General features: G+C 45.4%; 2 protein-coding genes across 3 annotated transcripts; both read right to left on the reverse strand.

The window, feature by feature from the left end:
* Positions 1-263: 263 nt before the first annotated feature.
* Positions 264-1306, reverse strand: LOC128717817 (odorant receptor 22c-like). The gene is given in 4 exon segments (XM_053811490.1): positions 264-314; positions 377-529; positions 594-1134; positions 1200-1306. Coding segments are annotated over 4 exon segments (852 nt in total).
* Positions 1307-4636: 3330 nt separating this feature from the next.
* On the reverse strand, positions 4637-7395 carry LOC128707116 (ABC transporter G family member 23). Of its 2 annotated transcripts, none has more exons than XM_053802062.1 (7): positions 7154-7395; positions 6136-7077; positions 5845-6061; positions 5606-5783; positions 5354-5540; positions 5006-5271; positions 4637-4938 (listed from the first exon to the last, which is right to left on the reverse strand). In XM_053802062.1, exons 1-7 carry the CDS (start codon positions 7393-7395, stop codon positions 4637-4639), a joined length of 2334 nt encoding a protein of 777 aa, XP_053658037.1. The 2 variants fall into 2 exon arrangements, with proteins under 2 accessions (XP_053658037.1, XP_053658038.1); XM_053802063.1 differs by having other exon boundaries at positions 5606-5763; positions 5819-6061; positions 7154-7296.
* Between the last annotated feature and the right edge of the window lie 8018 nt (positions 7396-15413).

The raw sequence follows: 15413 nt of genomic DNA on the forward strand, positions 1-15413 counted from the left end.
TACACCGTGGGGAGGGGGGGTGTTTTGCGAGTCGCACGATACCTTTTTGTTGATAAAATCTCAGCAAGGTACAGTGACGGTGTCCTAATTATACTAATGATATAGATTTTCCGATTCTTTGCGCGTGCGGGTGTTTTGTGGAAACAAAGCGTGAGCGAAGGAACAAAGGGTGACCTTTGGCGTTGTAAAACTGCCACAGATTATTTATAGTCCATGAATATTGATGAAAGTTGAAGCTCAAACGTAAATGGGTCGGCGTGGAATCACAAGAAGGATTTCATTAAAGTAATGTATGAAGAAGCTGTACGAACGATCTGGAATGAGAAGAAAACTGTAAAAATCGTACGGTTTGCAACCGTCATGATCTGTTACTCACTACCGAAAAGCTTGCCATAGAAGTTTCGAAGAACGGCACGTCAACGTTCGATCCGTATTGCGCTCTAATCATCATCATTTGAATAAGGTGACGTGTGTTGTGGTCGAATCGATACCATGGGAAATTGTACGCCACCGTTTGAACGGCTTCACTCTGGAAGATGAAACACTGGATTAGGGTAATGAATTCTTTAAACCTTTGCCATCCTAGAATGTACCGAATCACGGATGATTGTACCACTGTACGAGTACAAAAACAGCAAGATTAACTCGGCAAATGCGTATGGTAAGTAGGTTAGCTTATACACTCCTTCTACCTGTGCAACGGAGGAAGACATACATTAGAACGAAATGTGCTTTTTTTTAATGTACTGCTCGCGTACCACAAGCATTGCTACGCAGACGATGCACATGATGATGGCTGTAGCCGTGTAGACAAGCAGAACGTTTGGTGTAAACGCACTCCGAACTTCTGCTACTAGATCAATAATTTCTTGGTGTCGCTTGCTGATGCGCCTTAGTTCGTTATTTATACGTCGCGTTTCGGCAAAAGAACCTTTCGACAAGCTATTATCAAGTGTCGCAGAGAGAGCTTCCACCTCCAGCTTGATAGCTTGAAACTGTCCGTAAAGGTAAAGACAAACGCCACTAAACAGTGCATCACTACCCGTTTGTGAAGTTATGGTAGGAGCGGAGGCGTAGTTTAAAAATATGGTTGTTAAAACGAAACAGAAGGAATTCTGCGAATCAAAGGGTAATCTGCGAATGGTACGAGAGCATTACGAAAGTAGTAGATTTGGTAATGTTTTAAACTGTACGCTTACGCTAGCTTGAATGGCAGCAGTTTTACCAACGGTCTCTGCCCCTGGAACCAATTGTAGGCCATAAAGAGAAAGGGTGTCAGTCCGTACAGAAAGGCGGCAAAGAACATCATCAGAAACAAATAGAAAGTAAACTGTTGCCCCAGAGTGACCATCCGTTTCGTTACATCATTTTCGCGTGGATGATTAGCTAAAGTGAGTACAATTGATTGACAAATAGTTCTGTACTGCTTGTTGGACTGCAAGAGAGTTTTTGTATTGCAAATTGCATGCCTTTAGGCGTTTAGTTTGCAGCACTGCAGGAGTGCTACATTACAAACAAGCCTGTTAGTATGCAACCAGTACGACACATGTTATCGATGTGCACATAACGCAAACTACGAAGAATTCTGCCATCCTCTCACTTACCTTTTAACACCTGGCGAATGTTATTGAGCACTTTGTCTATTTTTTCTTCATTAATTAGATAAAATACCATACGTAAGCAACCCGAAATACGTGAGACTGTTGGACAAATGCATTCGATAGTTTCACTTAGATCACCGTCCCGGTAGGTGTAAAGTCCGTGAAGAAACTCGCCCGCTACACAGATGGCGAGTGTTATTAGGTTGATGGTAATAAACACTTTCATATACCAACGGCGTGTCAAACGATCCGCAGGCCAGATCCCAAAGATGAGCAGTATTTTACGCTGGAGTTTGAAGATGTCCCAATTATTCGTAGCGGGTGTGTCGAAAGCTGAAGCTACGTTGTACACCATGGTGAATTCAAGCGAAAAGACTGTATGATACTGGTTGTCCAACAGCTATCCAATATATACAGGACGGGTTTCCTTGGCAACGGTTAATGTTGTTAACCATGGTCAGTTCCAAACATTAGCGTTCATGGGAATAACTGTCATTGATGCAATTTGTCTGCTTTGATGGACTTGCCTTGTGACAGGTCCATAGCTTCTGATTAATCCTGTGGAACCATTGTGCAAAATTTAAAACAATCCTCCAAGGCCGTACGAGGTACGTTTCGAGCCGGTGCCGAGCCAAAATGCTTCTAAAAACCGCTAATAACAACTTACACGTTAATATGTTATGCCGTTTCATCAAATCATATCAGCAACCTGCGCCCGTACAAATTGTATGGAAATGTCTTCCCACCACTGCCTAATGATGGGAAGCAATTTAATTGATTCGAGCGCTTTACACTGAAACCACAAAACTGCTGACTAATAAATGCGAACACTTTCCACAGCTGGGTCGCACCGAAGGGAGCGGGTTTCTCCATTTCTCCGACATGGGTGTGTCACTGGCGGTTCAAGAATTCGAGCTTCTTGCCGCACACCAGGGGAACTTACCGGAAAGCCATGCTTTCATGCGTACTTTGTGGTAAGGCATTCGTTGTTTCACTACCCGCGCAAGATGTGGTGGAGGTATGTGTCACCTACACGGTGCCAAACGGTCGTTCTCGCCACAAATAGGACCGTTTAATCGATTCCTGAGGTTTCCGTGGTCTAGACCACCAGTTTAGACTTAATGAAACCTGGGTCGACAATTTATGCACACACGAAATTTCTTCGTCGAAACACATTGCGATGGCGAAATGGGCGATTATTCCTCCCGGGGAAAGCTCATCAAGTAAAAGTACGCTGAAAGAGAGTTAGTAAATGAAGAAGAAACATATTTGGAGTTAGCAAATAGGGTCCCGTTTTTGTAATCAGCTTTCGCTTTGTTGTTTTGCGGCGTGTGGTAAATTTAATTTATCAACACATTTATTTAACCTGCCAGGTTGCTTAATCCACCTGGGTAGAGTAAATGGTAGCAACGGGAGTTAGCATTGCTCCGTTCATCGAGCATTATCGTGGGAGCTAGTCGCACGTCGCCATTCGTCACTTAGTACCGTAATAGCCGTAAGCCTTTGTTTCATTGATACAATATTCATCGAGCTTCATCAACACGCGGTATGGCGGTCGCATTGCTTTCCTTGCGGAAACACCGATGAGACATACTGCAGCGTGGCGCACCGTATGGAAAACCGCACAGTAAACCACACAGCACCCTTTGCCTGCTGGGCAAGTTTTGCAAAATTCCCTTCGGCAATGGTCAGCACACGGTACGGGAAGGACAATGCTGGCTGGGTAGCTTTCCGCTCTGTTTACTACTTCAATTAATCAATTGCTCAATCAGATGTAAATTAATAGCTGGAAAATGGTACAACCGCGATTGGTGGCAGGTATTGGACATTGTCCCCGTTCTTGGTTTTGAAGGGGGACATGGTGGTACGGGGCCAATGGGCGTCTTTTCGACCATTTTCTAGAAGGACGTGGATGATGGAGTGGGATTGTATCGGCTCGTGAGTAAGTTATGAGCCATGGTAATGTGGATTTCTAATTGAATACGCATCTCACTCTCGATTGACGCTTGGAATTAATTATTGTTGATGTGCTGAAATGTAGCGCCCGCTTAAGGTAGGGTAGGTAATGGGAATGGGCTTCCGTTTGTAGTGGAAACTACCGGAAGCAATATATTGAATATGACGAGCTATTTGGAACAGCTGAATAGATTTTGGCATGAAATGGTAGCCTTTTGGAAAGTTGGGCATGGCTTGGTATGGACAGTAAAATTATCAATGTAACAATATGTAAAAAAGTTGGGTAACGCTGCTCTCCAAAATATTAATCTTTTTACATTAAACTACAAACAAATGTGGAAAATTGTGAAAATAGATGGAATTATTGATAGATACCAGACTATAGCAATCCTTTCATCGATATCGTTTCCTGACAAGCATAATGCTGTCTACACACTCCGTAGGACAATATAAAGGAACAAAAAAGAAGCGAGTTGGATACTTTTAAATGAATTTTTTCAACCTAAAGCTCAGTGTAATGCAGTCAAAACTTGTTTTTTTGTAGAGTAAAAGACCATCGAATATTCAACACTATTCAGCTAAAATAGATGTTTGGTTTATTAAATTCCATTATCCTGCTTAAACTACCAAAACATGCGCTTATCCCGCTTTTCGTACGATCTATCCAAAAGAGTAATTTGAGACGCACAGTGTAAACGTACATTCAAAGCTACCGAATGCTGAGTAGGGACATACGTTATGAGGAGAACGGTCGATGGTGAATGATATAAATATAGACATGCTAACCTACGCACACCTCCGTATTGTTGGAGGTCACGATTTGCCTACGAAGAGATATGCCATTCCGGTACCGTCTAGTGCACGCTTCAGTTCTTCCCTCCATTCTTCTGTCAGGATAGATAACCTACCCTCCGTCAAATGAAATGTATTCTAGACCAGCCAAAAACGAAAAGTAACCTAAGATATAAACCCCCGTCTGACTAAACAACCCCAATTTGGTGGGCAGTAGGGCTCATTGGAGCGATGTCCACCATCACGAAATTTAGCTGAAAACTGAAACCTTTGAAGGTTGAAGCAGCTTATCCCTTCTTGAACTTGAGCAACAGTATACTAATGGTAAGGAAGATCACGATCCAGATGGCGGTCGAGGCGAACCCGATGTATACGTTCGGGTCCTCGATTAGCCAGCCACGCTGCAGTATGGAGCGTAACGATTCGGTCGATTTGGTGAGTGGCAGAAAGACGGAGAACACACGCACGAGCGGATGCATGCCTTCGATCGGCCAGATGATGCCGCACAGCATGACGATCGGCAGGAAGCTACCCATCGCCATATACGTAGCGGAACGTTCATTATCACAGGAGCAGGATACGACGAAACCTGTGTGAAGACGGACAATATTGGTACAGCGATACTTTGCGGATGGTAAGCTTACTTCAATACTCACCGAAGCACATGCCGCAGAGACCGGTCAGAATGGTGAGCAGTATAACCCACACGATGTCGCCTCGGTTGGTGAGGTTAAAGACGGAGAAGCTGAACACCATGACGAGCGCTGTCTGGAAGCACATCACCAGGAACTGGGTGGTAACGTGGGAGAAAAGAATCTCGATACCGGTAATGCCAGAGACAAGGCAACGCTCCAGAATTCCTTCATTCCGTTCGATCAACATGGCGCCAGATGTTAGCGCGACCGAGAGGAAGAATATGATGCTGTGAATGGAAATAAAACGGGAAAACATGTACAACTTAACAGTCCCATTGTCACTCGCTTCTGCTGAGTATTGGTGCCTACGTGAGAATCACACCAGGTGCGGCAAAGTCGGTGAAATTTGGTGTCCGATCACCGTACACGGGTTTGTTCCATTGGAACGGAATTCGCCCGTTCGATGGGTTCACGTCACAGTCCGTCAGTATGTTTTCGATAAAATCAAAGAAGGCGTACTGGATGTCCCGGTAGAGAAGTGTTCCTATCTGTTGATCTGTGAATAGGACAAAGAACAGAATGTAAGAGACGTGTCGGCCTACTGGGAGGATGTCGTCCTACTTGACATATCCATGGTAACAGCAAGATTTGATGCGTCTACTGTGAAATCGTCCACATCACGGCCTCGTTCGGTTCGATCCACGAGCGAATCGGAATAGTTCGAAGCGAACACGAGTGCACCCCACGCCTTTCCGCGGCTAACTTCTTGTAACGCGTCGCTTTCGGTGGAAAAGAGCTCCTGTGAAGTATATCTAGGTGAGTATACTGCAACACTCTGCCTCTTCGCTCTCGATACTCACTATTACTACGCTTCTATTTTTCAAATATTCCATGTACCGACAGCTAAGCAAAGAATAGTTGCATCCGGGGTAAACTGGGCAGTCCTGGAGTCCGAAGCCTGCCTCCTCCAGCTCGTAGTTTGCAACAGCCAGCTTCAACCCAACGGGATCATGTCCGATCGCCCAGCAGAAAAGAATGATCTGTGCCACCGGTAATCCAATTATGAAAGCCATCACGCTGTGAAAGATTAGTAAGACGGGGGTAAAGTGATGTGTTTGCCCAAGTAAAATTAGGAAAGTCTTTCTACATACCCGACGTTACGCCACATCCAGAGGAAATTTTTCCAAATCAAAGCACGCATGTGGTTGGGCTTGATGATCTTCAAGTAGTCAACGAACGGTGTCTTCGTATCCTCTTCCGGTGGTAATGGAGGTGCTTGAATTTCTGGCGTAACCGCATCAGGCCCCCGAGATGACATGGATATATTGTCGCCAAATTCTCCGGATATTTCGCCGTGATCTTCTTCCGGTGAAAGGTCCAGCGCCGGATTGCTGATTGCCGGTATGCGCACATGCTCCACGACCTCTTGCGCGATCGACGAACGTCTTCGTTTGCCCATATTTTGCAGCACTGACAGCTTCAGGAACACGTCCTCGAGTGATTCCGCTTGGTACTGAGCTAACAGATCCGCGGGTGACTCCTCCGCCAGAAACTTGCCACCACGCATCAGTCCGATCACGTGGGCCTGTCGGGTTTCCTCAATGTAGTGCGTCGTCACGATGACGGTCGTATTGCCGGACTTGGTGATCTCCACCAGATGGTCCCATATGCTTTGTCGCAGTACCGGATCCACACCGACGGTGGGTTCGTCGAGGATGAGCAGCTCGGGTTCGTTCAAGAGGGCCGCCGCGAGACTCATGCGTCGCTGCTGGCCTCCGGAGAGATTTTTCACGAACCGTGATGCATTCGGCAGCTGCAGCAGCTTGCACAGGAAGTCTGTTTTTTCATCCACCTGATCCGTGGTCATACCGTAGATCCAGCCGAAGTAGATGAGCGTTTCGCGAATGGTGAACTCACCGTACAGTGCCACCTCCTGCGGCATGTAACCAACGCGTGGCCCTGGTACGCCGGAACCGCGCGAACCGGGCCGTCCGCCAAGCACCCAGATCTCGCCAGAATTCAGTCTACGTCGACCGACAATACACGAGAGCAGTGTCGTTTTACCGCAGCCCGATGCACCCAGCAGCCCATAGCTAGCGGTCAACGGTGGTGGAAAAAGGGAATATAATTAATCACGAGCTAATAAACGAGCAGCGGTACAATGCTTACATCGAGCCTTTGGGTACCGTCATGTTCAACCCGTCCAGGATGACGTTCGGGTTCTTTTTGGTGCCGTAGATTTTGTGCGCCCGTCGTACACAGACTGCTTGCTGTCGGCGAATCGCCACAGTGGAGGGTTGCGACATGAACATTTTTCGTTTTGCCGCAAGGTCAAAATCTGTGTCGGTGGTGGCGGACGTCTGGCCACTACCGGTCGCAACCGGTGGAATTCCTTCCGATTCTGCGTCCATGGTGACTATGGAGAGAGTATAGAAACAGTACTGTGTTAGAACTTGCCGTACCCCATTGGTGAGCATCATATTTGTAAATCTAAATAAAACTGTTCTTTACGCAACAGAGAGGACAAACAAGACGTGTCTATCGCAATCAGATAATGTGTACTTTGAGCTAGGCAGTCACCACCATCTTTCGTTAACTTTTACGCAGCGAATTTATTTGACATTCGGTACGCTAAATGCGCATCCATTTATCAGCTGCGGTCCCCGATGTAGTGATTCGTGTTTGTGTTGTGTAAATGAAGGTTGTTAATGGAATGGCCCCCATCTCACATCCCACTGAAATCTCTCCCGTGTCTAACAAACACTCCCAACGTTCTGATTATCCTTGCCGGAGCATCGGCTCGAGTGGAACGATTTTTTTCCCTCTCCGCCGAACGTTTGCAGTTTTGGGTGAGATGCAATTTGGTTGAAGAGCGCAAGCAGGAGGAAATATCTATTTAATTGCCGTTAATGAAGCTTGACGCGGTGTTTGTATGTTTGCTCGTGCAGCTTCAGAGAGCGAGATGCGCATTAACTGCATTAATGCAAATATCATTCTGTGCGGGAAGCATATCACCACAAGCACCGTGCTTCCCGAGTTGGCGGAAGCAGAGTCAAACAGTTGGAACGCAGGAAATCAAAGCGATTTGGTATGTTTGTTCGATTGTTATCGATACCGGATTTTATTCCTTTTCGTTTGTTTGTGCTGTAGGGCTGTTGCATCGATAGCTTTTATCGCTTACAATGTTTAACCCCAATAATTTAAACTGCAGAAAACCCCAATAATTTAAACGAATATGGAAAATTGTGGAGTACTATGTTAAATACTGTGGCTGTGGCATCAACACCGGATTTGAATACATACATACATACATACACTTCTATACAAATATAAATACTCTTCGGAATATACCGGAGTTAACAACCGAGTCACCACTGAAGTCGACTCCGGTGTTATATAGGGAATATATGGTGGATATTTTTCAGAGTCAGTCCAGATTTCGGAGTCAAGTCCAAATTTGGCTCCAGAGTAATCCAGAGTCAAAACCGAAGTCGACTCCGGAGTAATACGGAATCAAATCGTACATCGATTGCTTCGATGACTCCGAATCCAGTGTTGATCCATCTTTTCGAATCACTCATGGATTCATACTGAATCCGGTTGAAGTTGGAGTGGATTTATAAATCTATTCCGGACCTCCTAGCATTACTTGGCGAATTTATAGTGAGTTAAATTATGTCCGTGATATACATAATGACGTCTAAAGATATACAAAGTTTCAAATTTATGAACGCCATCCATCCAGTGTTAAGATAAGCAATTCTTTTGTTTGTCTTCAGATAAATTTCAAAAAGAAAATCCAAAAAGGTGCAAAGCTTTTTCCTGAAATTCCGTAAACCATAAGTGATCGTTGAAGTTTTATAGCATACTTTTAGGCGTTTGAAGAGCGTATTTCGTAGTATATGAATGTTCTTATTGAAAACAATCACACTAAAATACCCAAATGTACTCTTCTATTCTATAAAACCAATTCACTTAAACTACATGACCAGGCTACACAACTGATTAAAGTGACGCCACAATCAACTTCTACAATTTCGAGAACATACCAACGCTTCCACCCACTCTAGGGACAGCACATTAGCGAAAGCTGGTGGCACGGAAAGTTGAGCCTCCCTTTGCTAACAAGAATGTGGCATTGTTGTACAACACACTTGCACGTTGCACGTGGGCAAAAATTGTGAGCAGTCCGCGACGGTTTGCGAGTTGTAATTCGGACGATTGCAAATCCGCAAGGTTGCTGGCCAAGTTGCAACGATGCAGCACGCTAGGGCACGTTAAACTTTAGCGTGCGAGATAGAACTCGAAACTTGCGCAACCGATGGGAGGTTTGGAAGAGGGAGACGCGTGCGTAGTAACTCAGCGAAACCGAACGTACAAAATAGTTTCAATTGCACGCCCGCTAGTGTGAAAGTGCTGTTGTTTATGATTTTGTTGTTGTTGCAGTGCAGGTGTTTGTGTTCCTTAGTCAGGTTGAACGTAGGAAAACGTTCCGCTATTTTGCATCACCAGAGTGCGTACTGATGGGGCACGATGTGTGGGAAAATTCTAGAAATTAGTGTAACAGTTGGTCGATGGACGATGTGTGAAGACCATAGGAAGGGTGTTCAACCGAATGGTTGAATGGTCAAGTTGAGCTGTTGGTTAATGCTGCTGATGGGGCTACACGGTTAAATTGAAAACATAAACGATCACATTGAGAGGGCACGATGATGCATAAAACGTCAACTTCAAGATGTCAGCTATGCAAAGAATGGTATAGACATTGCTGATTATTTATCATAAGTTCATAAACCTGAAAAAATACATTCTTTCGTGAAGTGCCCAACGATGTGCCCCCAATCGAATAGAATGGATGAAATAACTGGATAAAAGAGAGTCCCGAAATCAATGCGAGGCAGAGGAAGTTCTACTATGATGATCGTATATGTAATTACAATTTTGATTATGGGGTGCTGGTATAAACATGCAAGTCCAGCTGAAACTAAACATGTTCAAGTTTATCCATTTGTACAATAAACATCAATCGTTATAGCAAAGGAAAGTAAAATGGAGCGTGAGCACACTGACCCGTGCCATTGTTTTAGTGATTAAAATGTCTAAGATAACGGCAAATAAAATTCTCAACACGGTCCAATGAAGGATATGAGAAGGGCGGACAAGTTGAGTATTTTTTTTAAATACTCATGAATAAAGCACCATCATTACGTTGCAAACTCATCAAAGATAATGGCTAAACAGTATGCAAAGCGAGTGATATCACAACTTTTACCAATAAGAACAAGCAATCAATTTATTAGTTCGAAATTAGTTTGATGCGATAGCTTACAGCGATTGGTTGGGAAAAGGAAGCGAACTTTTCTGTGCAGCATATTTCACCCGATATTCAAATGTTTTCCGTAGCACTACGCCGCACTACCGTCAGCAGTACCTCGTAGTACACATGTACTTGGAGAAACTTAAAATCAAATACTGATGCGCATCGCCGACCGCACTTCATCGGTGGAATGCTTTTGAGGGTTCTGGCGAAGGCGGTCTCTTTATTTGCTTCCTTCTTCATCCAATCGAATATGCATTACACGGCAAACGGGTGCACGCCCGCCCGTGGACATGCAGTAAGAAGGGAAAGAAGGTAGATAAAGCAAGGGAACCCGGAAGTCTAACATTCTGGGGCTCGTGGATCGTGGCAAAACGATAACGCCAGCGGCGTTGGCAGCACCGTCATCGTGTGCTGCGCGAAAAAGGGGAAAAGTTTTTTAATTGAATTAAATCGTGTTTCCGCACCCACTGGGCGTAAGGTTTTCGGATGGAAATCGCATGTTGTGCGGTTTTGTGCAGTGGCATTTCGTGCGAAAGGATGGACTGTTGGAGTGGGTTTGTGTGTGTGAGTGCGGGCGTTTGGTGTGTATGTCGCGCGATTAGTTGTACTTTGGTAAAGTTGGATGATTGATACACACGGCAATGCGGCTTCCGTTGGGGATTTCTACCAGCGCAACAGGGATACGACCACTCTGGCTCGTGTGGAGAGTGGAAAACTACTGAAATTAAACTGTCCCCACACATCGCCTGTCCCCAGCCAAGCGGTAAAGGTGACTTGGGATGGCTATTGGCCAAGAGTTTCATTCATCGAACAAGGTAACAGTTCAATGTCATGATCATACGGTACCGGTTATGTAAATGGTCCCCCGGTGTATGCGAACGAGGGTGCGAGACACGTAATTAGCCGACCCCCGTCAATGGGTGCAGGTGTCGTAGGGGCCGTCTAATATTTACGTCTTTTTTTTTTGCATCAGCTCGGATCAATCTTGTACCCTTGTACGCGTCAGGTACACTATCGGCTATCGGAGCAATTATCTTTCCCCTCCCTGGGTGGTTGGCGGTGTAATGCTAGCCACGGTCAGGGCTATCGTGACACCCACAGTTATCCCGCAACCGATGGAGGCGAGCGCCAATATTAGACATTGACCCCTACGGAAAGGGCGAACGTGGCCGCCACTTCCCCAACGGCTGTGTGCACATTGAGCGAATTAATTCGGCTAATTATCAACCTTTCTTACCCGGCCAGGACTGAACTACGAACTACGAGACTTCCGCTACGGCTGTTGATGATATAGTGTCACCCAAGGTGTTATCCGTGGACGCTAATCCATTACCACGCGCACGATCTAAAACGCGTAATCTTGATATTTTCGCGTTCAACTGGTCACGTAAGCGACGAACCCCTGCATTCGGCGGGTCCCGTCGGATGCGCGGTGGCTTCGGGGTCCATTTGCCTTTTCGGAGCACATGCCATGGTGAGCGCATTCAATGGTGGCGCTTTCGTGTCTGTGGGCCATCTTCTTTGCGTGACCCAAGAGGTTGGCTGCGTGCGACCGGACCGGACACTGCCGATTGTCGTGCGGTTGACGAATAGCATCATCCATTAGAAAAGGTTAAGCTAATTGACAACAGTTTTCACTTAATGTGGCACACGAATTTCGTTCCCCGTTGCTACCAGGCGGGGAGTTTTGGTTTGGTTCTGATGACTGTACTTTATTTCGGTTGGAAATGATAGCTCGTGTTGCGTGCTGCATTCTCTTTGAAATCACGAAATGGTTTTTGTTTAGAACAATCGCTTGATTAAATTAATTTTGCCAAAGTGTGCTTTGTGACAGGTATTGAAGCGTATCTGAGGCACCAAATGGTTTCGTTAAATTGAGAGCCGTTGGGCTGAATATGTGAGCCCTTTTATGTGTACCATCGATACAACCCAATGTCCAGTCTCGCTAGCTGCCACAAACAGGATCAAGGAAATGAGCTGGTGAATTTACAGCTTCGATGTACCCAAGCAGCAAGTAGTGACGGTAGTGTACACTCACCTAGTCCTGGGCTGCGAAACGTCGTCACACACTGAACGTTCCATTGACGTCAATGACGATCGATGAGCAATGCCCAACTGGCACCTGGACATCGCGTAGCAACGGTCGTTATGGTAGTGTACCCGCAAGCGAAGCACTTTGACGCGACCAGAACGCATCTGAAGAGCAGCCGGGTAGCTAACAGTTAGTAATTTTCCTCTTAATTTTGTAATTAAACAAGGCTGAGTCAAATGCGTTGCGGACGCAGTACGGAGTTTACTGTGGTCGGTTCTAGCGATGAACACATACACACGGAAGAAAAAAAAATGCTTTTACGCAAACTGAAAGAATTTCATTTCTCGGCCGATGAATGCACACTGCCGTATGGCTGCTTCTAATGCAAAGCAAAAATGTATAGCCACCCAGCTTATAACGTGCTTCCAACGCTAGTAAGCTACACACGTCCGGCTGTTTCATTCATTTCTTTCTTGCCTTTTTTGCTGGTTCTTTGTGTCGTTTTCCACCCACTCACGTGTGCATTCGGTCGATGTCTCATTAAGTAATTGTGCAGAAAAATGTAATTTAATCTATGTTTTCCTTCCTTCTTGCCGGGTGCAATCGTTCGTAGGTGAGAAGGTGTATTTAAATCGTTTTATGTCGGGCCTGCTGCATTCCTTTTGAAGGTTTTTAGTAAGGATGTGTGTTTGTGGTTAGGCATGTTTGAGTGTTTGATACGGTGATAGAGATTAAAGGTGTGCATTGAATAGGGATATGTGATAGGGAACCAATGCATTGCAGGTGCTTTTAAGGTTACTTTAAGTAGTACATTTTTAAATATGACCGTAAGAATGTTTACTTTAAAATTATTCACTTAAAACAGGATGTTGAAACAATCGCTAGACAATAAGAATGCATCGCTGGCACATCATGGTTACAATTGAAAGCATGCCCACGACCCATGTACGAGACGACTAATAAGGACCAAAGGTAGGTACTGTTTAAGAAACATGCCATGTGGAAAGATGGTGGTCTGATGCAACCGCTGCAGTGTGCAGTTGGAAATGAATATTTGAGGAGGCTTCCATGGCCCACATGAGTAGCCAGGTTGAGCTGTGTGCCCATGCACTGCTACATGAGAACGAGCGAGGGGAAAAGCCCACAAGTCGGTAAGTCTCCGTAGCTTCATTGTGGTCTACCACGGTGGAAGAGGACAGAAGTCATGCTCCTGTACGTTGCCACCCAGCGTCCAATTGTAGGTCACTTCACCGGAACTAACCAGCATGGTCGTTTCTCTTCGAGTGAAATGATTAGGCCACACTTTACACACTGCATACTGCAAAGGTTAACACACATGTGGTGTACGAGGGTTTTTTTTTATGCTATGCTGCACTTTATTATTTCATTACACATGAGTTTCTGGCTTCTTTGTGTTGTAGTATTTATTGGGAAAAAGTGTAACAGAACTGGAACTTGGAGTTTCAGTTTTGCAAGATGCAGTCGTTGATGTGCTAAATTCCGGAAAGCATATCTTCACAAATCGTTCTTGCTAGATGTCTACAGAAACATTAAAATGTATAAGGGCACTTTGAAGCAATATTTTACTTGATTTTGTTTTGTATACTCTTGTTTGTCTGCCTTCACAATTTAAAGTCATCAGACAACAAGGCAGTAGCTCTCAAAGGAGAGGCTTTATAAGCTACATGCGTGATTTGTTTTAGTTCCGTTCCCAGGCGCTGTACAGTTCAGAAGGGTGGCACTTGTTTCTGCAACTGCCGCCGATGACACCACATATCTCATTATGTTCCTGCTAATAACATTTGCATCATACATGTTGCTTATTTACCCTCTGTATTTTGTGGTTTGGAAGAAGAAGGCACACCGAAAGAAGCGGAAAGTCCTTCACGGGTCAAGACTCTTGGGATTTTGAGTGGTTCGGTGTTACACGGTATGGAACACATTTGTGGTAAGTGTTAGTGATCTCTTTGCCCTTCCTTTTGCACCCGACACAGGACGTACCGTGGTGGTCTCATTTGCTGGTTCGCGTATTGCGTTTTTTCATTTTCATTTCGGAGCAATCCTGCGCCTGAAACTCCCACCGCGAACGAGGCTCATGCATATGCAAATGACATCCTGAGCCCCGACGGTGAATACCTTGAACCTGGTCAAATGGCTGGCGCTGACGACCGTGGACCATTTGTTTTTGAGCGCGCTGAGTCGGTACGCTCAATCGTCCGCCGAACTTGAACTCTGGCGACGCGCCTGAAGATGGTTGGAAAACAAGGGATGGGAATGAAAGAAAAGGAGAGAGAAACATAAAAAAAACACACAAAATGAACACCCGAGTGCAAGTGCAATGGGTCGTTGCGGGCGTGGTGGTGCACTTGCAATGATTGGCTTCTCGGTGCTAAGTTTTATCACCCGTTCGTGATGCACGTGGCTTCGGAAGGAATAACAAAGAATGAAAAAAACAAAACCAAACCAAGCCATGAAACCTGTCTCGCCAACTCTGACCCGTGCTCCGAGTTGGATTTGCAACTGCAAGCCAATTTGCATTGCTCACCTTTTGTACCCTTTGCGCGGTATTGCATGTGTTGCGCTTCTCAAGGTGGTTCCCCGCTTGCCTGGTTGATTTAGTGCAGTGGACGTGGAAGCAGTTTTGTTGGAAAGTTTTCTTCAACGAGTCACTGAACCTAGCCTGCCCTCCGGACAAGGGTGAAGGCCGTACGAATCAGGCAGGGTCGATTTATGAGCTAATATTGTAATGCCGAATGATGCAGCTTCATTGGCAATTGCAGCTTGGAGTTGGAAAACCGATGAGCAGCGCTGCCCCGCCGGTGTATCGTCGCGTCGAATGTGGTCGGTGGTGTAGTTCCAACCGTGGCTTGGGCCAAGACCAAGAGCTGGCCAATAATGTAAGCTCATTTGATTTACACTTGAAATTCATTACCGTTTCATTCGCTGCCATATCGGATAGGCCAGGTAATGGGAAAAGGAAAGTGTTGCTCCTTTAAGCAAATTCCAACTTCCATTCCAGCAGCGGAGCGATAAGTGTCCTTGAACGCTTCAATGCCCTCCGATCGAAAGCTAACCGG

Source organism: Anopheles marshallii, chromosome 2 (genome assembly GCF_943734725.1).
Source record: "Anopheles marshallii chromosome 2, idAnoMarsDA_429_01, whole genome shotgun sequence".
NCBI classification, from domain to species: Eukaryota; Metazoa; Arthropoda; class Insecta; order Diptera; family Culicidae; genus Anopheles; species Anopheles marshallii.